Here is a 25,097-nt window from a genome sequence, read left to right on the forward strand (position 1 = left end):
CCAGTAGCAGTGGTGGACTCTCCCTCTTTATGGCCATTTAAACGGGCATTGGATAGGTATATGGAGGATAGTGGGCTAGTGTAGGTTAGGTGGGCTTGGATCGGCGCAACATCGAGGACCAAAGGGCCTGTACTGCGCTGTATTCTTCTATGTTCTATGTTCTATGTCTCTGATTGTGTTTTTGGGATCCTTGAGGGGGAGGGGAAACAGCCCTAAGTTGTGTCCACATGGGCACCAACGACATAGGTAGGATGAAAGGTGGGGATCGAAGGCAAAAATTCAGGGAGCTAGGGTATAGCTTAGAGCTAGAACAAACAGAGTTGTTATCTCTGGTTGTTGCCTGTGCCACGTGCTAGTGAGGCGAGGAACAGGGAGAGAGCGGAGCTGAACAGGTGGCTACAGGGATGGTGCAGGAGGGAGGGTTTTGGATTCTTTATAATTGGGGCTCTTTCTGGGGAAGGTGGGACCTCTACAGACAGGATGGTCTGCACCTGAACCAGAGGGGTACCAATATCATAGGGGGGAAAATTGCTAATGCTCTTCAGAGGGGTTTAAACTAAGGCAGCAGGAGGATGGGACCCTGAATTGTAGCTCCAGTGTCCAGGAGGTTGAGGGTAGTGAGGCCAGAGATAGGTTTACAAGGTTGTGAGAGGGCACTGGCAATCAGGGTGTTGGTTTGAGATGTGTGTACTTCAGTGTCAGGAGCATCCAGAATAAGGTGGATATACTTGCAGCATGGGGTTGCTACCAGGGATTTTGATGTTGTGGCCATTTCAGAGACATGGCTAGAGGAGGAACAGGAATGGTTGTTGCAGATTCCAGGATTTAGATGTTTCAGCAAGAACAGAGAAGATGGTAAAAGAGGCGGGGGTGTGGTATTGTTAATCAAGAGTAGTGTTACAGCAGCTGAAATAATGTTTGAGGACTCGTCCACTGAGGTAGTTTGGACTGAAGTTAGAAACAGGAAAGGAGCGGTCACCATGTTGGGAGTTTTCTGTTGGCCTCTTGAAAAATGTCCATACGACAGAGGAGGAAGTGCTGGATGTCTTGAAACACATAAAAGTGGATAAATCCCCAGGACCTGATCAGGTGTACCCTAGAACTCTGTGGGAAGCTCAGGAAGTGATTGCTGGACCACTTGGTGAGATATTTGTATCATCGATAGTCACAGGTGAGATGCCAGAAGACTGGAGGTTGGCTAATGTTGTACTACTGTTTAAGAAAGGTGGTAAGGACAAGCCAGGGAACTATAGATCGGTGAGCCTGACGTCAGTGTTGGGCAAGTTGAAGGAGGGAATCCTGAGAGACAGGATGTAGATGTATTTGGAAAGGCAAGGTTTGATTAGGAATAATCAACATGGCTTTGTGCGTGGGAAATCATGTCTCACAAACTTGATTGAGTTTTTTAAAGAAGTAATAAAGAGGATTGATAAGGACAGAGAAGTAGATCTATATGGACTTCAGTCAGGCATTCAACAAGGTTCCCCACGGGAGAATAGTTAGCAAGGTTAGATCTCATGGAATACAGGGAGAACTAGCGATTTAGATACAGAATTGGCTCAAAGGTAGAAGACAGAGAGTGGTGATGGAGGGTTGTTTTTCAGACTGGAGGCTGGGTGCACTACTTTTGATCATTTATATAAATCATTTGAATATGAGCATAAGGGAGGTATAGTTAGTAAGTTTGCAGGTGACACCAAAGTTGGAGGTGTTGTGGACAGCGAAGAAGGTTACCTTGGAATACAACGGGATCTTGGTCAGATTGGTGTGGCACAATGGCTCAGTGGTTAGCACTGCTGCCTCACAGCACCAGGGACCCAGGTTCGATTCTGGCCTCGGACAATTGTTCGTGTGGAGTTTGCATGTTCTCCCTGTGTCTACGTGGGTTTCCTCCAGGTGCTCCCGTTTCCTTCCACAGTCCAAAGATGTGCCAGTCAGGTGAATTGGCCATGCTAAATTGCCCGTAGCGTTACGTTAATTAGTCAGAGGGAATGGGGTCTGGGTGGGTTACTCTTTTGACGGTCAGTGTGGACTTGTTGGACCGAAGAGCCTGTTTCCACACTGTAGGGGAAGCTAATCTAATCTAATCAGATGGGCCAATGGGCTGAGGAGTGGCAGATGGAGTTTAATTCAGATAAATGTGAGGTGCTGCATTTTGGGAAAGCAAATCTCAGCAGGATTTATACACTTAATGGTAAGGTCCTAGGGAGTGTTGCTGAACAAAGAGACCTTGGAGTGCAGGTTCATAACTCCTTGAAAGTGGAGTTGCAGGTAAATAGGATAGTGAAGAAGGCATTTGGTATGCTTTCCTTTATTGGTCAGAGTATTGAATGTAGGAGTTGGGAGGTCATGTTACGGCTGTACAGGACATTGGTTAGGCTACTTTTGGAATATTGCATGCAATTCTGGCCTCCTTCCTATCGAAAGGATGTTGTGAACTTGAAGGGGTTCAGAAAAGATTTACAAGGATGTTGCCAGGGTTGGAGGATCTGAGCTTCAGGGAGAAGCTGAACAGGCTGGGGTTGTTTTCCCTGGAGCATCGGAGGCTAAGGGGTGACCTTATAGAGTTTTATAAAATCATGAAGGGCATGGATAGGATAAATAGACAAAGTCTTTTCCCTGGGGTCGGGGAGTCCAGAACTAGCGGGCATAGGTTTAGGATGAGAGGAGAAAGATATAAAAGAGACCTAAGGGGCAACTTTTTCACGCAGAGGGTGATGCATGTGTGAAATAAGCTGCCAGAGGAAGTGGTGGAGGCTGGTACAATTGCAACATATAAAAGGCATCTGGATTATATGAATAGGAAGGGTTTGGAAGGATATGGGTTGGTGCTGGCAGGTTGGGCTAGATTGGGTGGGATATCTGGTCGGCACAGATAAGTTGGACCAGTGTCTGAGTCCGTGCTGTACATCTCTATGACTCGTAATTGTTCCAGAGATGTAGACGAAAGGAGAGCAAAGATGATTCTGGATTGGAGCAAGAGTAATAGGGTAATTGTTATGGGGGACTTTAACTTCCCCAGTATTGACTGGGAATACTATAGTTCAAGGAGTTTAGATGAGTCCGTTTTTGTTCAATGTGTGCAGGAGGGTTTTCTGACACAGTATATAGACAGGCCAACAAGGGGCGATGTCATATTGGATTTGGTACTGGGGAATGAACCTGGCCAGGTGTTAGACTTGGAGGTAGGTGAGCACTTTGGTGACAGTGACCACAATTTGGTTATGTTTATAATAGCAATGGCCAGGGATAGATATATACTGCAGGGCAAGAGGTATAACTGGGAGAAAAGCAATTATGATGTTATTAGGCAAGATTTAGGATGCATAGGATGGGGAAGGAAACTGCAGGTGATGGACAAAGTTGAAATGTGGAGCTTATTCAAGGAACAGCTACTGCGGGTCCTTGATAAGTATATACCTATCAGGCAGGGAGGTAGTTGTCGAGAGAGGGAGCCATGGTTTACTAAAGAAGTTGAAGCTCTTGTCAAGAGGAAGAGGAAGGTTTATGTGAGGATGAGGCGTGAAGGCTCAGTTAGTGTACTTGAGAGTTATAAGTTAGCCAGAGAAGATCTAAAGAGAGGGCGAAGAAGAGCCAGTAGGGGACATGAGAAGTTGTTGGCAGATAGGATCAAGGAAAATCCTAAGGCCGTCTATAGGTATATCAGGAATAAAAGAATGACTAGAGTAAGACGAGGGCTAATCAAAGACAGTAGTGGGAGGTTGTGTGTGAAATCTGAGGACATAGGGGAAGCGTTTAATGAATACTTTTCATCAGTATTCACATTGGAAAAGGGTAATGTTATTGAGAATACGGAGATACAGACTACAGGATTAGATGGGATTGCGGTTGACAAAGAGGAGGTTTTAGCAATTTTGGATGATCTGAAAATAGATACGTACCCTGGGCCGGATGGGATTTATCCTCAGATTCTCTGGGAAGTCAGGGAGGAGATTGCAGAGCCTTTGGCTTTGATCTTTATGTCACCATTGTCGACAGGAATAGTGCCAGAAGACTGGAGGATAGCAAATGTTGTTCCCTTGTTCAAGAAGGGAAGCCGGGGTAACCCTGGTAATTATAGACCAGTGAGCCTTCTTTCGGTGTGGGTAAGGTGTTGGAAAAGGTTATAAGAGATAGGATTCATAATCATCTAGAAAGGAATAATTTGATTAGGGATAGTCAGCACGGTTTTGTGAAGGGTAGATTATGCCCAACTAACCTTATTGAGTTCTTCGAGAAGGTGACAAAACAGGTGGATGAAGTTAAGGCGGTTGATGTGATGTGCATAGACTTCAGTAAGGCATTTGATAAGGTTCCTCATGGTAGGCTATTGCACAAAATACGATGTTTCAGGATTGAAGGTGATTTAGCGGTTTGGATAAGAAATTGGCTAGCTGAAAGAAGACAGAGGGCGGTGGTTGATGGGAAATACTCATCCTGGAGCTCAGTTATCAGTGGTTTACCACAAGATTCTGTTTTGAGGCCACTGCTGTTTGTCATTTTTATAAATGACCTGGATTTGAGTGTAGAAGGATGGGTTAGTAAGGTAGGCAGAGTTGTGGATAGTGCCGAAGAATGTTGTGGGTTACAGAAGAACATAGATAACATGCAGAGCTGGGCTGAGAAGTGGCAAATGGAGTTTCCTGGTATGGAAAGAAGGTCTTACGAGGAAAGGCTAAGGGAGCTGAGACTGTTTTCTTTGGAGAGAAGAAGGTTGGGAGGTGACTTAATTGAGACATATAAGATAATCAGAGGGTTAGATAGGGTGGATAGTGATGGCTAGCACGAGGGGACATAGCTTTAAATTGAGGGGTGATAGATATAGGACAGATATCAGAGGTAGTTTCTTCACTCAGAGTAGTAGGGGCGTGGAACAGCCTGCCTGCAACAGTAGTAGTCTCGCCGATGTTAAGGGCATTTAAATGGGCATCAGATTAATTTCACAGGTTGGTGCAACATCGAGGGCCAAGGGGCCTGTACTCCGCTGTAACGTTCTATGTTCAATATACTTCATCTGCCAGACCTTTGCCCACTCACTCAGTATATATATGTTCCTCTGCTAAGTTTCACAGTCCTCTGCACACTTTGTTCTGCTACTCATCTGAGTGTCATCGGCGAATGTTGACACTGTACACGTGGTCCCCAAATCATTGATGTAAATTATAAATAATTATGGTCCCAACACCGATTTCTGAGGCACACCACTAGTTACTAATTGCCAGCCAGAATAGAACTCATTTATTCCCACTCTTTGCATCCTTTAGTCAATCAATCCTATATCCACGCTAATACTCTACCCCTAACACAATGCATCCTTGTTTTATGTAGCAGCCTCATGTGCGGTACCTTGTCAAAGGCCCTTTGGAAATCTAGGTACACCACATCCACTGGGTCCCCATTGTCCTTGCTTGAAATGTCTTCATAGAATTCCAAAAGATTTGTGAAGCATGACCTGCCCTTCATGAACCCATGCTGCGTCTGTACAATGGGACAATTTATTTTGAGATGCCCTGCTATTTCTTCCTTGATAATAGACTCAAGCATCTTCCCCACTACAGAGATTAAGCTCACTGGTCTATAATTCCCCATCTTTTGACTACTTCCTTTTTTAAACAATGGTGTCATATTTGCTATTTTTCAATCTGCTGAGACTGCCCCAGAGTCCAGCGAACTTTGGAAAATTGCCACCAGTCACCTGCAATTTCTCCCACTATCTCTTTTAGTACCCTGGGATGCATTCCATCCAGGCCAGGAGACTTATCTATCCTTAGCTCCATTAGCTTACCCAACACTAGCTGTTCCATTATAATGATAGTTTCCAGGTCCTCACCCACCTCCGTCTCTTTGTCACTTACTGGCATGTTATTCATGTCCTGCACTGTGAAGACCGACACACAGTACCTGTTCAATGCCTCAGTCATTTCATCATCTCCCAGAACTAACTGCTCCTTCTCATCCTCTAAAGGACCAACGTTTACTTTAGCCACTCTTCTTTGTTTTATATATTTACAGAAACTTTTGCTGTCAGTCTTTATATTCTGTGCTAGTTTTTTCTCATATTCGATCTTACTTTCCTTTATTGCTGTTTTTGTGGCTTTCTGTTGCCCTTTAAGGTTTTCCCAATCTCTAGATTTCTGCTGTTTTTGACACTTTGTATGTCTTCTCTTTCACTTTGACTGCCTGCCTTATTTCCTTCAACACCCATGGCAGATTACCCCTCCTCTTATAGTCCTTCGTTCTCACCAGAATATACTTTCGGTGAGCACTTTTAAAAATGTCTTTGAAGGTCCTCCACTGCTTGTCAACTGTCGCACCATAAAGTCTCTGTTCCCAGTCTACTTTAGCCAGGTCCTCCCTCATTCTATCATAGTCCCCCTTGTTTAAGCACAGGACCCTGGATTGGATTTTGTCTACACAGTCTCCATCTGTTTTCTGAATTCAACCATACTGTGATCACTGCTTCCAAGAGGATCCTTGACTCTGAGGTCACTAATTATTCCTGTCTCATTACATAGGACCAGATCTAGAATAGCTTGCTCCCTCGTTGGTCCCATTACATGCTGTTCAAGAAAACTATCACAGATACACTCAACAAACTCTTTCTCAAAGCTACCCTGACTGAGCTGGTTCGACCAATCGACATGTAGATTAAAATCCCCATGATAATAGATGTACCATTTTTGCAGGCATTAGTTATTTACTTGTTTTTGCCCGCCCCAATGTGATGTTATTATTTGGTTGCCTATGCACTATGCCGATCAGTGAGTTTTTCTTCTTGGAATTCCTCATTTCCACCCAAATGGATTTGACCTCATGCTCCATTGCACCTATATCATCTTTCAGTACTGCCATGATGTCATCCTTGAATATTAGAGTGACATTACCTCCCTTGCAATCCTGTCTGTCCTTCCACATAGCCTAGTACCCCTGGATATTTAATTCCCAGTCATGCCCTTCCTGCAATCATGTTTCTGTGATGGCTGCCAAATCATATTCATTCACGATGATTTGTGCCGTTACCTCATCAACCTTGTTACGGATGCTACGAGGATAGGTTTAGGGTGAGAGGGGAAAGATTTTAAAGAGACCTAATGGGCAGCCTTTTCACACAGAGCATGGTGGGTGTATGGCATGAGCTGCGAGAGGAAGTGGTGGAGGCTGATACAATTGCAGCATTTAAAAGGCACCTGGATGGGTATATGAATAGAAAGGGTTTAGAGGGATATGGGCCAGGTGCTGGCAAATGGGACTGGATTAGATTAGGGTATCTTGTCGACATGGACAAGTTGGACCAAAGGTTCTGTTTCCGTGGTGTACATCTCTATGAATGCATCCAGGAAAAAGTTGTTCTTTATGCAGAAGAGAGGGGGGTAAGGAGTAAATGATAGGTGGGGGTAGAGCCCAAAGAGAGAGAAGATCAATTGAGCAGACAAAGGAGTGAATAACAATCAAGCTCGGAGGGGGAATAGCTATTAATATAGTCTGTTAGTGGCTAACAATGTATGAAATAGCAGCCCATGTGATAACAAGGCCTGGTGTGTGTGTGTGGTGTGGGTTTGGGGTAAGGACATGGGAGAAGGTGCCTCAAGCCCGAGAATGGTTGAATTCGACATTGAAGGCTGCAGGTTACCCAATGGAAAATGAGGCGCTTTTCTTCTAGCTTGTCCTAAGCTTCATTGCTGCGCTGCAGCAAGTCTGAGGCAGAGATGTTCACCAGGGAACAGGGTGAGGTGTTGAAGTGATGGGTAGTTGGAAACTCAGGGTCCTGTTTATGGACAGAAGGTAGATGGATGTTCTGAGAAACAGTCACCCAGTCACCCAATAACAAAGCTGCTTGAGGAGACACCTGAGCCAATCAGGCTGTTGGATTTGGGTTCTGGCCTCTGATTGGATGTTTAACTTTCAAACCTTCCTTTCATCAGTTAGCTGGAAATTCCCCTCTCAGTCCTTTTGGATTCCTCACCAATTTCCCCACCCATAATACAGACAGAAGGCAGAGAGTGGTTGTAGATGGAAAGTATTCTGCCTGGAGGTCAGTGTTGAGTGGGGTCCCTCAGGGCTCTGTTCTTGGGCCCCTGCTCTTTGTAGTTTTTATAAGTGACTTGGATGAGGAGGTTGAGGGGTGAGTTAGTAAATTTGCAGATGACACTAAGGTTGGAGGGGTCTTCGAGGGCTATTGCAGACTGTAGCGCGACATAGACAGGATGCAGAGCTGGGCTGAGAAATGGCAGATGGAGTTCAACCTGGATAAATGCGAAGTGATGCATTTTGGAAGGTCGAACTCAAATGCTGAATATAGGATTAAAGACAGGATTCTTGGCAGTGTGGAGGAACAGAGGGATCTGGGTGTGCAAGTACATAGATCCCTCAAAGTTGCCACCCAAGTGGATAGGGTTGTTAAGAAAGCATATGGTGTTTTGGCAATCATTAACAGGGGGATCGAGTTTAAGAGCCGCGAGGTTTTGCTGTAGCTCTATAAAATCCTGGTGAGACCACACTTGGAATATTGTGCTCAGTTCTGGTCGCCCTACTATAGGAAAGACACAGAGGCTTCGGAGAGGGTGCAAAGAAGGTTTACCAGGATGCTGCCTGGACTGGAGGGCTTGTCTTATGAAGAGAGGTTGAATAAGCTCGGACTTTTCTCTCTGGAGAGAAGGAGAAAGACAGGAGACCTGATCGAGGTATACAAGATAATGAGAGGAATAGATAGAGTCAAAATCCAGAGACTTTTCCTCAGGGCAAGATTGACTGGTACGAGGAATCATAGTTTGAAGATATTAGGAGGAAGGTATAAGGGAGACGTCAGACATAGGTTCTTTACGCAGAGAATTGTAAATGCATGGAATGCGTTGCCAGCGGTGGTGGTGGAAGCAGAGTCATTGGGGACATTTAAGCGACTACTGGACATGCACATGGATAGCAGTGAGTTGAGGGGTGCGTAGGTTAAGATACTATATTTTACATTAGGATTAAACCTCAGCACAACATCGTGCGCCAAAGGGCCTGTACTGTGCTGTATTTTTCTATCCATCTATCTATCTATTTTATAAATCTCTATAGAGTCACTTCTCAACCGCCTACGCTCTCATGAAAAAGTCCCAGCCTCTCCTTGTAAGTCAAACCCTCTGGTCCCAGCAACAACCTGATAAATCTTTGCTGAATCCTCTCCAATTTATAATATCTTTCTAAAACAGGGTGACCAGAATTGTACACAGTACGCCAAAAGTGGCCCCATCAACGTACTGGACAACCTCAACATGACGTTCCAACTCAAAGGTCTGAATAATGAAGGCCAGCATGCTAAATATCTTCTTACCTAAACTGTCTACCTGTGACACAAACTTCAAACCTGAACCCATAGGTCTCTCTGTTCTACACCACTATCCAGGCTCTACCATTAATTGTATAAGTCCTGCCCCCATTTGTTTTACCAAAATTCAATACCTCACATTTATCCAAATTCATCTGCTACTCCTCAGCCCATTGGTCGAATTGATCATGATCCCTTTGTAATATTAGAAAGGGGGACAGCAGTAGGTGTGGTGGGAGGGAGATGAGAGATGGATGGAATGAGAGACAGAGTGTGAGCAAGATGGTCTTTGAACCAAAATGAGGATATATGTGATGCCACTCTCAGAGAGAGAGATAGTCCCCCCGGAGGGTCTTGACTTCCCCTCCGTGAGGTTTATTTGGGAAGGAAAGACTGCTCTGGGGTGGGTGGGGGGGGGGGGGGGGGGGGGGTCCATTGGATCCCACAATATCAGTCTGACTGTGATGTCCCACAACAGGCAGGACCATACTGTGTCCCCTCATACACAGCCCATCCTCCCATCACTCTGAGCAGCTTCGGTCTGCTTACGGCCTGTGTAATCTAGCACACTGTCACTTCTCTGAATCAGAGCCACTCAGCTCTAAACAGGATTCCCAATCCAGGCACTGCTATGTGTGCAGACTGCAGCAATGGCTGGAGTGACTGACCAGAATCTTCCAGCCTTTCAAAGGCCTGAATGGCTTCTTCAGCCCTATGTGACTCTGCAACATCCCAACATCCCGCATTTCCAACACCCCTCCCCCAAGTCCCTCCTCCCTACCTTTTATCTTAGCCTGCTTGGCACACTTTCCTCATTCCTGAAGAAGGGCTCATGCCGGAAACATCGATTCTCCTGCTCCTTGGATGCTGCCTGACCTGCTTTTCCAGCAACACGTTTTCAGCATAAAAGTACAGGCCCTTTGGCCCTCGATGTTGCGCCCACCTCTGAAACCAATCTGAAGCCCATCTATCCTACACTATTCCACTATCATCCATAGGTTTACCCAATAATCATTTAAATGCCCTTAAATTTGGTGAATCTACTATTGTTGCAGGCAGTGTATTCCACACCCCTACTACTCTGAGTAAAGAAACTATCTCTGACATCTGTCTCTATCTATCACCCTTTAATTTAAAGCTCGGTCACCTCCTGCTAGCCATCGCCATCTGAGGAAAAAGGCACTCACTGTCCACCTGATCTAACCCTCTGATTATCTTGTATGTCTCAATTAACTCACCTCTCAAACTTCTTCTCTCCAATGAAAATAGCCTCAAGTCCCTCAGCCTTTCCTCATAAGACCTTCCATCCATACCAGGCAACATCCTAGTAAATCTCCTCTGACCATTTTCCAAAGCTTTCACATCCTATAATGCAGTGACCAGAACTGTATGTACTAGAGTTTTGTACAGCTGCAGCATGGCCTCATGGCTCCGAAACTCAATCCCTCTACCATAAAAGCTAACACACCTTCTTAACAGCCCTATCAACCTGGGTGGCAACTCACAGGGATCTATGTACGTGGACACCGGGATCTCTTTGCACATCTACATTATCAAGAATCTTACCATTAGCCCAGTACTCTTTATTCCGGTTGCTCCTTCCAAAGTGAATCACCTCACACTTTTCTGCATTAAATTCCATTTGCCACCTCTCAGCCCAGCTCTGCAGCTTATCTATGTCTTTCTGTAACCTGCAACATCCTTCTGTACTATCCGCAACTCCACCGACCTTAGTGTCATCCACAAATTTACTAACCCATCCTTCAACACCCTCATCCAGGTCATTTATAAAAATGGCAAACAGCAGTGGACCCAAAACAGATCCTTGCGGTACCCCACTAGTAACTGAACTCCAGGATGAATATTTCCCATCAACCACCACCTTTCAGCTCGCCAATTTCTGATCCAAACCACTAAATCACCTTCAATCCCATGCCTCCGTATTTTATGCAATAGCCTGCCATGGGAACCTTATCAAACGCCTTACTAAAATCTATATACACCACATCAACTGCTTTACCCTCGTCCACCTACCCTTCACAAAACCATGTTGATTATCCCTAATCAACTTATTCCTCTCTGGATGATTATAACTCCCATCCCTGAGAATCAGCTGCCCTTGTTCTTGTTTCAGTTGATTGATCTGTGCTCAGAGTTCATTAGCTGCAACCTCTCAGATTCCTGTTCGAATAAAACAAAGTTCATGACAAATCTCCACATTTCCACAAATACAAACATCTGCCGGAACAGGAACCAGCTAACAGTATTTCAAAACCCTCCGTCATTAAAACTCGGTAAGTAATGTGATGGAAGGTGGGTGTACTACACGCACAGCTGCAACTTTACGAAATGAACACCTGCCACAGGAAACAAGCAGCAACTCAAATCTCCACCAGGAAGGGCCCTGGGAGACTGCATCAGAAACAAACTGCGCACTGAACTGACTAATGGACAGACCCATCACTTCCATAAACAGTTAATTCCTGTTGTAGTAATAGACGTAAAGCATCAGGAAAACACTCACTCGGCAACATCCTCAATTCTCACATTCAATGTGGGTCATACAAAGACCGTGTTTCATGGGTAACCACTGACTGTGAGAATATTGACTCAGTGACTGTCACTAAACCACCTGCTTATTTCTCTTCGGTTCTGAAGAAAAGTCACACCAGACTCAAAATATTAACTCTGATTCTCTCTCCGCAAATGCTGCAAGACCTGCTGAGTTTCTGGTTTTATTTCAGATAAGCAGCAACTATGGTAGTTTGCTTTCATTGAGACAGTATTTCCCACATTCTGCAGGCACTGTGTTCTTTCTTTTCATGTCGACATTGGGCTGCTGTCTTTTTATCGTCCTCTCGTCTCCGTTCATCTTCCTTTTGATCTGGCTGACAAGAATTGTATACTTACCTCTGTACAGCCAATCAGAGAGCAGAGGAGCTGGCTATTCCCGTTATTGCAACTGTGCCCGCCACATCATCATTATCACATTTATAATTATTTGCATTTGAAGTGGTCTACTTGGACTACGGCAAAGTTTTTGGTAAGATTCCTCATTGGAGATTGATAGCGAAAGTAAGACCCATGGGATCCAAGGAAATTTGGCAAACCAGATCCAGAATTGGCTGAGTGGCAGGAAGCAGAGGGTAATCATTGAGGAGGACTTTTGTGTTTGGAAGCCTGTGTCCAGTGGAGTTCCACAAGAATCTTGCTGTTTGTGGTTGATATAAAGGATTTAGATTTGAACTTAGGTGGGTTGATCAGTAAGTTTGTGGATATTATGAAAATTGGTTGGAGTTTTGGACTGATAGGTTGAGGAAACAATCAGAGAGCAGGCTTTTTCAGGTGTTGTGCAACAGGAAAGGATTAACCAAATCTTGGAGAGCAGGGTCCCTTGGGGAAGAGCAACCATAATATGATAGAATTCTTCATTAAGATGGAGGGTGAAGTCATCTGATCTAAAAGTAGGATCCTGAATTTAAATCAAGGGAACTATAAGGGTATAAGGCTTTAATTGGCAAGGATGGAAGGGGGAACCTTACTGAAAGGGATTGATGGTGGTTAGGCAATTGTCATATTTAAAGAACATTTGTACGAATTACAGTAATTATTCTTCCTGTCTAGTCCAAACATAAAAGAGGAAAGGTGGCTCAATCACTGCTCACAAAAGAAATTCAGGAGAGTATAAATGCAAAGCGGAGACAAATAAAGTTGTCAGAAAAAGTTGCAAGCCTGGGGATTGGGGGTATTTTAGAATTCTGCAAAAGAGGACAAATAGTTTGATCAAAGGGGATGAGAGTAAATTTACAGGGAACATAAAAACAGGTACAGCAGGTAATAATGAAGGCAAATGGAATTTTGGCATTTATTGTTAAAGGAAGAGTATAAAAAAGAGTGTTGCTGGAACTGTACAAGGCATTAGTGAGACCACACCTGGAGTATTGCATATAAATTTGTTTCCCTTACCTGGGGAGGGATGCAGGGCTGAAACAATGACTCAGTACAGCACAGGGTTAGATACAGGAGTGAAGTCTCACCCCTCTCTTCAAAGGCAGTGTTGGTTTATTGTATGTCACTCTGAGGAACTGTCAAGGTGAGATGATTGCAGTGATGTGCTGGAGAGTTGAGATTCTCAGATCCTCCTTTTGGTATCTGTGGATAATCTGGACAATGTTTTAGTGACTGAGGATGATCCAGCAATAATTGAGGGATCTGGATTCAGTCCCAGCATCACCTCCATCCAGCATCACCTCAGCCATTTAGAAAGCTGTAAGACACAGTGTGTGACAGAGCTCACGATGAAACAAACTAACTCTGCCCAAAGGCAGCAACTGGCAGGAACCAGAGTAACTCCATCAGCTACAACCCAGTGACTGCACTCCCCAGCTTTTACTGCGAGATTAACAAATAAAAGCTGACCAGCACCAACTAACCAGCACTGACTGACCATCACTGACTGATCCTCAATAACCATCACTGACTGACTGACCCCAACTGACCAATACCGACTGACCAGCACTGACTGACCATCACAGACTGAGATGGAAATGTGTTGCTGGAAAAGCGCAGCAGGTCAGGCAGCATCTAGGGAACAGGAGAATCGACGTTTCGGGCATTAGCCCTTCCTGAATGACCAGCACTAACTGACCATCACTAACTGACCCTCACTGACCATCACTGACTGACACTGACCAACCATCACTGACTGACCCCAACTGACTGACCATCACGGACTGACCCTCACTGACCAACACTGACTTACCAGCACTGACTGACCCTCACTGACTATCACTGATTGACCCACACTGACAAACACTGACTGACCAGCACTAACTGTCCATCACTGACCAACACTGACTGACCAATGCTGACTGACCCTCACTGACTGACCAACACTGAATGACCATCACTGACTGACCCTAACTGACAATGCTGACAGACCCTGACTGACCAACACTGACTGACCAGCACTAACTGACCATCACTGACTGACCAACACTGACTGACCATCACTTACTGACCCTAACTGACAATGCTGACTGACCCTGACTGACCAACACTGTCTGACCAGCACTAATCGACCATCACTGACTGACATCACTGACCAACACTGACTGACCCTCACTGACCAACCATCACTGACTGACCATCACTGACTGACCATCACTGACTGACCCTAACTGACAATGCTGACTTACCCTGACTGACCAACACTGACTGACCAGCACTAACCCTCCATCACTGACTGACACTCACTGACCCTAACTGACCAATGCTGACTGACCAACCATCACTGACTGACCCTCACTGACCATCACTGACTGACCCTCACTGACCAACACTGACTGACCAATGCTGACTGACCCTCACTGACTGACCAACACTGAATGACCATCACTGACTGACCCTAACTGACAATGCTGACAGACCCTGACTGACCAACACTGTCTGACCAGCACTAATCGACCATCACTGACTGACACTCACTGACCAACACTGACCCTAACTGACCAATGCTGACTGACCAACCATCACTGACTGACCCTCACTGACCATCACTGACTGACCAACACTGACTGACCATCACTGACTGACCCCAACTGACCAATGGTGACTGACCAACACTGACTGACCAACACTGACTGACCCTCACTGACCAACACTGACTGACCACCACTGACTGACCAACACTGACTGACCATCACTGACTGACCCTCACTGACCAACACTGACTGACCATCACTAACTGACCAATGCTGACTGACCCTCACTGACTGACTTTAACTGACCAATTCTGACTGACCAACACTGACTGACCAATACTGAATGACCGACACAGACTGACCAACACTGACTAACCAACACTGACTGACCATCACTGACTGACTAACACTAACTGACCATCACTGACTGACCATCGCTCAGATTCACTCCTCTCTGAGAAGAAACTCCTCCACATTCCTGTCTGAAATGTATGACCCCTTATTCTAAGATGATGCCCTCTAGTGCCAGACTCTCCCACAAGGGAACAACCCCTCCACATCGAACCCTGTGAAGTCCCACTAAGAATATGGTCTGTTTCAATAAGGTTGCCTCTTAATTTTCTAAGCTCCAATGGGTAAAGACCCCAAACATATTCAATCTCTTCTCAAAAGTCAGTCTGTCTAAACCCGGGATCAGTCGAATAAACCTTCTCTTGTAATGACTGTTGTTTTTTGTGTATTTAATATCTAGGGATTGAAATGAGAAAGTGTGGTTTGAAAACCAGTGATTGAAACAATGGCTGCAATTTTAAAAGTGAGCAACCTGACAGTCACACCAGGAATTTTGTAAATGATTGTGTGAACAATCAGCAATTGCAAAGTTACAGACCATTGGAGCTGGGGAGGGGGTTACTGATGAAGTTTTCACTGACAACAAAAAGTTGTTTACTCGAGGGACTAGTGTCCAGTTATCAATGACAGAGACGTGTATATATATGCCAAGAACTCTGTGATTGGTTCTCAGGTAACTGAGCAGCTTGGAGCAGGGGACAAGTTGCAGAGAGAGAATTGTTTCATTCTTTCCCAGCTCAGGAGCAGTCTCTCTGTTCTCTTTAATCAAAACTGTTAACCTGAAGAAACCGAGTTTATCTTTCTTACAACAGCTGTTGTAAACTGTGACTTTTAACTAATAAGTGAGAGGCTTTTGATAAGGGAACCAACCAATTTGTGTCTCTCACTAACTAGTGGAAACATCTGGAGAAAAATGACTGAAGAAATGTGCTGGCCAGCAGAAGAGTTAAGATCATCTCAACAACAGAACCTGAGATCAAAGACTGGACCGTGTCTTCAATCTTTCCTTTCTGCCTATATCCTATATCAACCTGTCTTTTTGTATGTATGTGTGTGTAAAGAAGAGTTCATAAGGGAATTGGAGTTTTGGTTAGTAGTGTTGTATGCTGATGCTTTTTGTTTACCAATAGCCAAAGTCTAATTACTTGGCATAAATAATAATTCTTAATCAGTTTGGAAACATAATCTGTGCTGGGTCAGAAAATCAGGTAAATCTGGAAACTTTGTGTATTATAGAAAATCTCCAACGTCCGTAATGACTCCAGGAATATTGGGGTTTGATTTCTAGGGCATTACCCTAGTAAGGAGTAACATTCTGGTTTGTCTCCAATGTTAGTCCTTTATATATGCTGCTTGTTACTTCCTCAAAGAACTCTGGTAAGTTTATCACACATGATTTCTACTCCAATGCTGCTTGATTATATTGTGTTTTTTTCTAAATGCTCTGCTATAACATCTTTTTATAAGACTCTAACATTTCTGCAATATCAGGTGTTAAATTAACTGCATAAAATTATTTTTTGTCTCCCTCTTTTAAAAAGTGTTAAATTGGCAGTTTCCCAGTCCTCTGGGAGTTTTCCAGAATCTAATGATTTCTGCAAAAATACTACCAGTGCATCCATTATCTCTGTAGCTACTGTGATATAAACTGTGGGAGTTATACATATAATTTTTATGGTGTCACGGTGGCTCAGTGGTTAGCACTGCTGCCTCACAGCACCAGGGACCCTGGTTTGATTCCTGCCTTGGGTGACTGTGTGGAGTTTGCACATTCTCCCCATGTCTGCATGGGTTTCCTCAGGGTGCTCCGGTTTCCTCCCACAGTCCAAAGATGTGCAAGTCAGGTGAATTGGCCATGCTAAATTGCCAATAGTGTTAGGTGCATTAGTCAGGGATAAATGTAGGGGTATGGGTCTGGGTGGGTTACTCTTCGGAGGGTTGGTGTGGACTTGTTGAGCTGAAGGGCCTGTATCCATACTGTAGAGAACCTAATCAAATATAATTTGTAAAAGTTTTATACATGTATTTTTTGTTATTTTGTAAGTGCTTGGGTCTGTTTATGAACTAGGGGGCATAGGTTTAGGGTGAGAGGGGAAAGATATAAAAGAGACCTAAGGGGCAACGTTTTCATGCAGAGGGTGGTACGTATATGGAATGAGCTGCCAGAGGATGTGGTGGAGGCTGGTACAATTGCAACATTTAAGAGGCATTTGGATGGGTATATGAATAGGAAGAGTTTGGAGAGATATGGGCCGGGTGCTGGCAGGTGGCTCTAGATTGGGTTGGGATATCTGGTCAGCATGGACGGGTTGGACTGAAGGGTCTGTTTCCATGCTGTACATCTCTATGACTCTATCAGTTAGTAATTCATAGATTTTTCTGCATGGCTGAACTGTTTAGTTAACTTGTAAGTATTTCTGTAACCATAGTAATTCATTTTAAAAACAGGAGGGTGCACTAATAGACTTTTGCTTATTTGACATTGTTTGCAACCAGCTGTAAATATTGGGGCTTCACAGTTCTGCAATCTGGGCTTTTTTAAACTGAAGGGAAACATGATCCACGGCTGAGAGACTTCTAGTTTCACTATTGACATTGGTTAATGTTTTAGTCTTGTGACCTTGAACAGGATGGCAGCAGAGATGTACTTCAGAGAATGGAATGCTAGATTGAGTGAAATAGATTACCTTGGAGTGAGAAGTTAGTGTTAGTTCTAGACCAGAAGTTTTGGGATGACAACCGAGAAATGATTATTCAAACTGAGGACAGTGAAGCTCAGGTGTATGATCTTTTATGAAGAAGCTATCTACAGCTCCAATCTAATAGTTGAAGTTAACAGTGATTTAAACCTACCTCCGTGTCAGGTACAGGGACACTGGTGTATTGGATAAATGGTGTTTTGGATTCTATACAAAATCTGTTTTGTTTCTTTTCAATTTATGAATAAATGTTTTAGGCTAAATGGGATTATACTTTAAAAATATGTTTAAAATATTTATTTTTTAAGTAGATAGTTTGGAGTATTCAAATTTTATTATCATTTTGTTGTTATAAAAAATATTCCATCACTGTGTGTTATGTTTGCTCCTTAAATATTTAGTAATTTTGGGATGCTATCACTGCCTTCTCCTGTGAAGACTGATGCAAAGTATTTGTTCAACACCTTTGCAATTTCCTGGTTTCTCATTATTTCCGCAACCTCATTCTCTGAGGACCCAGTGTTCACTTTGGCTTCTCTCTTTGTTTTTATTTATTTAAAGAAGCTCTTGTGGTCCATCTTGATATTACTGGCTAGGTTAACCTCAATGTTTATTGTCTCTCTCTCTCTATTATGGCTGAAAATGTGTTGCTGGAAAAGCGCAGCAGGTCAGGCAGCATCCAAGGAGCAGGAGAATCGATGTTTCAGGCATGAGCCCTTCTTCAGGAAAAAAGGGCTTATGTTTTCCTGAAGAAGGGCTTATGCCCGAAACGTCGATTCTCCTGTTCCCTGGATGCTGCCTGACCTGCTGTGCTTTTCCAGCAACACATTTCCAGCTCTGATCTCCAGCATCTGCAGACCTCACTTTCTCCTAGAAGATTCTTTCTCTATTATGTTTTGATTATATTTAGTAGAGTTTAAAACTTTCCCATTCCTCTGGTTTCCTGTTCCAGGAATGTCAGCAGCAGCGGGGATGTTCCCCTTCCCAGGGTGGGGAGGTCAGCAGTGGTGGGAGTATAACTCCGCTAATAGTGAATATAATTCCACTAATTAAGGGCATAATTCCATCACTTGCAGACGTAAATCTACTAATTACAGATATCATTTCAATAATTACAGATATAATTCCACAAATTGTGTGTACAGTTCTGCGAATTATGGATGTAAGTCCATGCAGTATGAATATACTTCTAATCATCAATATAATTCCATTAATTACTGAACCCGGGTTCAAATCATGCCAAGGCAGATGGTGAAATTTCAATTCAATAAACATTTGGAAATAAGGGTCTAATGTTGATCGAGGAGAAAGTGAGGACTGCAGATGCTGGAGATCAGAGCTGAAAAATGTGTTGCTGGAAAAGCGCAGCAGGTCAGGCAGCATCCAGGGAACAGGAGAATCGACGTTTCGAGTATAAGCCCTTAGAAGGGCTCATGCCCGAAACGTCGATTCTAATGTTGATCATAAATCTATGGTGCACTGTGGGCAAATCTCAACTGGTTCATTAATATCCTTTAAGGAAGATGCCATCCTTACCCGTTCTGGCCTACATGTGACTCAGACCCAGAGCAATGTGGGTGACTCTCAACTGCCCTCTGGGCAACAGATGCTGGCCGAGCATCCCGTGAATGAAGAAATTACCACTAATTGTGAATCAAATTCTATTAATTAGGATGTAATTCTGCTAATTATGGATAAAAATCCGTTAATTGTGGACGATTTCATTAATTACGAATATAATTCCGCTGGTTGCGGGAAAGTGGCGCTGGGCTGTCGGATGTTCCGGGAATCCCTTGGCGCCTGTTTGTTGCGTCGTTGGCCTGGAAACGATGACGCCATGTCACTCCATATATGGACACCGTTTCCTGGTCCGTGTTTGGGAATCCCTAAGCAAGAGAAGAAAAACAGAGGAAAAGAGAATGTGAGAGAGGGAGCCTTGGAGGCAGTACAGTACAGGTTTATGAGAATGATACTTGAACTTCAGGGGTTAAGTTCTGAGGAGAGATTACATGTGTACGAATTAGGCTTTTATTTAGAATTTGGAAGGTTAAAGGATGATCTGATCAAAGTCTTCAGGATATTACAGGAAAAGACCGGGTAGATAAAGAGAAAAAAACGAAAGAACTGCAGATGCTGTAAATAAGAAACAAAAACAGAAATTACTCAGCAGGTCTGAGGAAGGGTCACTGACCCAAAACATCGATGTTTGTGGATGTAGTGCTATCAAGCGGCTGCTTTGTCGTGGATGGTGTCAAGCTTCTAAGAGTGTTGTTGGAGCTGCATCCACTCAGGCAAGTGGGGAGTATTCCATCACACTCCTGACTTGTGCCTTGTAGATGGTGTACAGGCTTTAGGGAGTCAGGAGAGGTATTGTGCACAGTATTCCTGACCTCTGACCTGCTGTTGTGGCTTCTGTGTTTATTGGCGAGTCCAGTTCAGGTTCTGCTCAATGGTAATCCCATAGATGTTGGTAGTGGGGGATTCAGTGGCGCTAACATCAATTTCCCACGACAGTAATCAACACCTAATTCAGCTAGGAATTTCAGATATTTGAACTCCTTCTGTTTCAGTTTAACGGGTGAAATCTCCCTCACTCTGACAGTTACAATACAGAAAGTTTCCCCTGAAACGAACCATTACTGGGATACAATGTTTCTTGGGCACTGACAATTACTGGGATATAAGTTCCTGGGTAATAGTCATTACTGGGGTATAAGTTCCTGAGCTTTGAGCAATACAGGCTGTCTATACTGTTCAGTCTGTTGTTCACCTGATGGTGGTTTAGTCCAGGTGGTGGGACAGCTAGTTTATGATGCAGAAGGACTCCACCAGCGCGGGTTCAATTCTTGCACTGTCTGCAGTTTCAATGAAGGACTCTCCTACTCAACCTCTCTCCTCACCTGAGGTGTGATTAGTTGAGCGATTGCTGAAGACGTTTCCCATGATTTTGCCTACCATGGATTAGCAAGGAGAGATTAGATATACCTCATTGATGCTCTAGTGAAAACAGGTGACCTGATAAACGTTTATAAACTGGGAGAAGAATGCAATGAATTGTCAGTCGTCCTCTTTCCCCACCTCCCAAAGGTGGAGATGCCATACTCCGTGGCATAGTTTAAAGGCGAAGGGGAAACTTTAAGTGAAATGAGAGAGGGTGGTAAGTGCCTGGCACTGTGCCAAGCACAGATGTTAAAAGTTTTAGTATTTAAATATGTAAAACAGAGTACAGGGATTATGGATCACATGCAGCAACTGGGATTAGTTTAGAATTGTATGATGGTCAGCGCAAACAGCTGCAGAAAGGCCCTAGTCACATGACCAGTATGCAGCGAGGAATAAGGAGAGCTAATAGTATGTCATTGTTTCGGAAGCCAATTGACTATTCAAGTTGCAGTTGTCCTGCTCCTAAAAAGAGTGTATGTCCCTTTTTATCGGACCCATAACCAGCCTGGTGATTAATAACCCACACAGATAGCAACGCCAATCTTTGACTTAAATCATTTTATTAATGTTAGCACAAGGCAAACACTTGGAATCTCATGGAAAATAGAAAAAATAAATATTTGTACAAATAAATTAAACCGTTTTCATGGAAAACTGATGTCAATATCCAAGACCACTGAACACAATGAAGAGCAGGGTACATAAGTTTAAAAATAAACTTTTACAATAAGTTAGATATATTATATAACACAAAATCGCAGTAATGTAGATCCGACTAAACACTGTCTGGAGGCCAGTCTAGCACCGTGTCTCTGGCTGAGAGAGAGAGACTGTGGAGCTCCAGTCCAGGGGGTGGGATATGAAAGCCAGTCTCATGCATTTCCCAGGCTGGTGCATGCAGCTCTGGAGAGCTGGCGTGTACATGTCTATGTCCATGTCCTGCATCTTCCTACAAAGCCAGCAGGGTGGGAGAGTTCAGAGAGTCGGAGGAATGGTCACTACCAATCACAGGGTCGAGAGAGGAGCCGCACTCCGCCAGTTCCGGGTAACTGAAGGCGAATGAAGACGAGTAGGAGCCGCTCGGGGTGGCGGGCAGGACAGGGGTACACAGCGGCTCACAGTCGGCAGGCAGTGAGGAATACAGAGGCTCCCAGTCGGCTAGGTTGATCAAATCCACATCGGGGACTGAGCGGCCTGTGTCCATGCTGCTCAGTAAGTCTGCTCCCAGGTTAGTGTCCAGGCCCGGGGCTGCAGCCGGGGGCGCGGCAGGCTCAGAGTCCGCTCCTCCCATGCTGCTGACCGGGAGTCCCAGGGCCTCGGAGTCTGGAAGGCGACACACCGGCCGGTGAGCGGCCAGAATAAACTCCAGCTTCTCCTTCTCCTTCAGCAGCTCCGCTATCTCCGTCTCCAGAACAGACTTCTCCCCTTCCAGTTTCTCCGTCTCCTGCGGGGAACAAACACAAACCCGGGGAGAGTCAGAGGGCAGCTCACAGCAGAGAGTCAGACATTCCCCACCCCCCCAACAAAAACAACCCACCCCTAACCCCCCCCCCCGACCCAATCCCCTCCTCCCAGGCACAGTGGGGCTCAGGTATCAGCCTCAGCCATGCCCTGCTCCTGAGCCAGGAATGTGCAGCTGGGGAGGGGGCTTGCTCCCGGGTCGGTGGGCCATGGGAGCCGGTACAGACTCGATGGGCTGAATGGCTTCTTCCCGCACGGTGGGGATTCTGGTTTCTCCACACCCCCCCCCGGAGCAGTCCATTCTTTCCCCCCACTCCATCGCACCGTAAGCCACACTCACCGTCTGCAGGCTGTCGGTCAGCTCCCTCCTGCGGTTCCTGCATTTGGCTGCTGCCAATTTGTTCCGCTCCCTCCTGACCTTCCGCTTCTCCTCATCCTCGGGACTCAGCTGCAATAGAAGGGGAGGGGAAAACAGTGAGACCCTGGTTCAGAGGCTCAGACCACAGCACCACTTACCCCCACCCCCCAAACACTGACCCCCTCTTGCAATACCGAGGGGAGACAGACAGACCTGGTTTAGAGACCAGGTGTCCCCCTTGCCAGGCTGCACTAGGCAATGGAGGGGGGGCAAGGGCAGAGAGATTCCCACACCTCAGGGTGGCTTTACACGAAGATACCCAGGAACACTCCCCCACCCCCGGTTGAGTGACAGCAGGTCTCACCTGATCAGTCTTGCCCCTGCGGCCAGAGTATCTGCTGGTGAGCCGGGCTCGGTACGGGGCTCCAGGGCTGTAGTCGTGCCTGGAGCCGGGGCTCAGGGTGGGCTGCACCATCCACTGCAGCTCGGGCCGGCGGCTTAGGGCGGTCAGAGTGGGGGCGAGCTCGGAGCCGGCGTCCTGCAGAGAGAGAGAGAGAGAGAGAGAGAGACATGAGCAAACAGCCGGCACACTCACTCCCCCTCCCCGGGGGGGTAACGGAATGTGGGGTGACCATCCCCCCTCCCCCGGGGGGGGACAATGTGGGGGGGGGGGGGGGGTGAGAGGAGAAGAGACTGTTTTTATGAATGGAGTTGACGTCACGCGGGTTATTAATAAAGCGGCGCTGATTGGTTCAGAGCGAGCGCGTCACCCGCCCCAGACGTCACACTTTACGTGGATTCTCCCGGAACCGGAGTGACCTGCCCCTCCCCCCGGGAGGGATTGTTTACCCCCCTGTCCCAGTCCCCCCGGGTGGGGGATTGGTCACCCTCCCGCCCATCCCCCTCCCCCGGGGAGTCAGTGTTTACCCCTATCCCATTCCCCCCGCTGGAGGGGGTTTACCCCCAAGCTCATTCCCCCTCCTACCCCCGGAGTCACTATTTACCCCCTATCCCATTCCCTCCGCTGGTGGTCAATGTTTACCCCTATCCCGTTCCCCTCCTCCGAGGAGAGAATGTTCACCGCCTGCCCCCCCAGCCCATTCCCCCCGACCTCCTGTATTCTCTCGGCCACTTACCGAGGCGCGGGCCGGGCTGCCCAGGCTGGAGAAGGAGTCGGCGGGTGAGAAATAAAACGGATCGCCGATGGACGGAGAGTTGCTGCAGCGGGAAGCGGAGTCATACTCGGTGCTGAAAGCCTGGAACATAATGCAGGAGTCCCCCGGGCTGTCTGCCTCTGTGTGCCGGTGCTGGAGCTCTGTGTGGTGGCGGGGAGGAGGGGGGAGTATCACTGCCTGCGGCTGTCGCTCTCTGTCTGTGTAGATCCCGGGATGTCACGGCCAGCCTCTGACTCCAATGTTTGCTGTGGCAGGTTCGGAGCCGCCGCCTTTTATTGGGTTCGCGGCGGATGATGCAGCCTGGACGGTTCCATCATGTGTGAGAGAATGGGGGGGGAATCCCCTCCACAGAAACACCAGAGACAGGAGGGAGGGCAGGCTCCGGACGGTCAGAGGGACTCAGAGTCTAGGTCAGCCCCATGACTCAGTGAGCAGCCGCCTGAACCGCCGGTTGTGCTCGGTCTTGTCCGCTCGCCCACCCCCGCGCTGACTTGGTGCGGCCCTGCACCGGGAATCCACTGACGTAGATGCCCTTATTTGGAGCGAGGTCCGGAAAGCAAGAGAAATGGGGTGGGGGGAGGGGAGAGAGAGCTGGTGGCACAGCAAGATCCCAGGTTCTTAGCCTGGACCCTGCAAAACAACAACAAACATTTGGGCAGGAACAGAAATAAAACTGAGGCCGTCTCTGTGGCTCAGAACTGCAGCCAGCCAGTATTCTGTCTCAGTTTCATCAGCGCCACATCTCTCTGTTTTTAGCCCGTATTTACATTTAACCCGGCTTCGTCACCCTGACCCATCACCAAACATTTATAACTTATTCTCAACTGTCCGTATGCAACGTGTAAACAATGCGCAGTGGAAGCTGCCATGCCTAGTATGGACTGATACCTTTGCACCATTCATATCATATTCATGTGTTGTGGATATCGCTTGAATTGCTGCAGTCTGCGTGCTATTGGTACGTCCATAATGCTGTGAGGGAGGGCGGCCCAGGACTCTGACCCAGTGACAGTGAAGGAATACCAACATTTTTCCAAGCCAGGATATTATGTGATTTATTCTCTACGGCAAGTACTTTAACATTATGAGACGGACTGGTAGTATTGTCAAACTTATGTATAAACACAAGGACCTGCTCACTGCAGGAAAAGGCACTGTGCCTTATTTGAAATAACAAAAGCACAGAGATGGGTCCCTGTCTTTTTCTCTTTTTTTTCTATTCTTTTTTTCCCCTCATCAGGACAATTGCGAAAGTACCAATCGAAAGAGAAAAAAAATGACTTTTTTTAGAATGAACAGAACAGAATGAATAGAATA

General features: G+C 45.8%; 1 protein-coding gene and 1 long non-coding RNA gene across 2 annotated transcripts in view; one reads left to right on the plus strand and one right to left on the minus strand.

The window, feature by feature from the left end:
• Positions 1-16,713, plus strand: part of LOC122555459 — a 61,796-nt gene extending 45,083 nt beyond the window's left edge. Inside the window, exon 7 of the long non-coding RNA XR_006313279.1 lies at positions 16,039-16,713. This is a non-coding gene — a long non-coding RNA (uncharacterized LOC122555459). The remainder of the gene's footprint in view (positions 1-16,038) is intronic.
• Positions 16,714-21,329: 4,616 nt separating this feature from the next.
• Positions 21,330-24,042, minus strand: LOC122555597 (proto-oncogene c-Fos-like). Its single transcript, XM_043701628.1, has 4 exons — positions 23,742-24,042; positions 22,970-23,143; positions 22,588-22,695; positions 21,330-22,230 (listed from the first exon to the last, which is right to left on the minus strand). Exons 1-4 carry the CDS (start codon positions 23,868-23,870, stop codon positions 21,736-21,738), a joined length of 906 nt encoding a protein of 301 aa, XP_043557563.1. The 5' UTR covers positions 23,871-24,042; the 3' UTR covers positions 21,330-21,735.
• Between the last annotated feature and the right edge of the window lie 1,055 nt (positions 24,043-25,097).

The sequence above is a fragment of the Chiloscyllium plagiosum genome, chromosome 12, assembly GCF_004010195.1.
Source record: "Chiloscyllium plagiosum isolate BGI_BamShark_2017 chromosome 12, ASM401019v2, whole genome shotgun sequence".
Classification (NCBI taxonomy): domain Eukaryota; kingdom Metazoa; phylum Chordata; class Chondrichthyes; order Orectolobiformes; family Hemiscylliidae; genus Chiloscyllium; species Chiloscyllium plagiosum.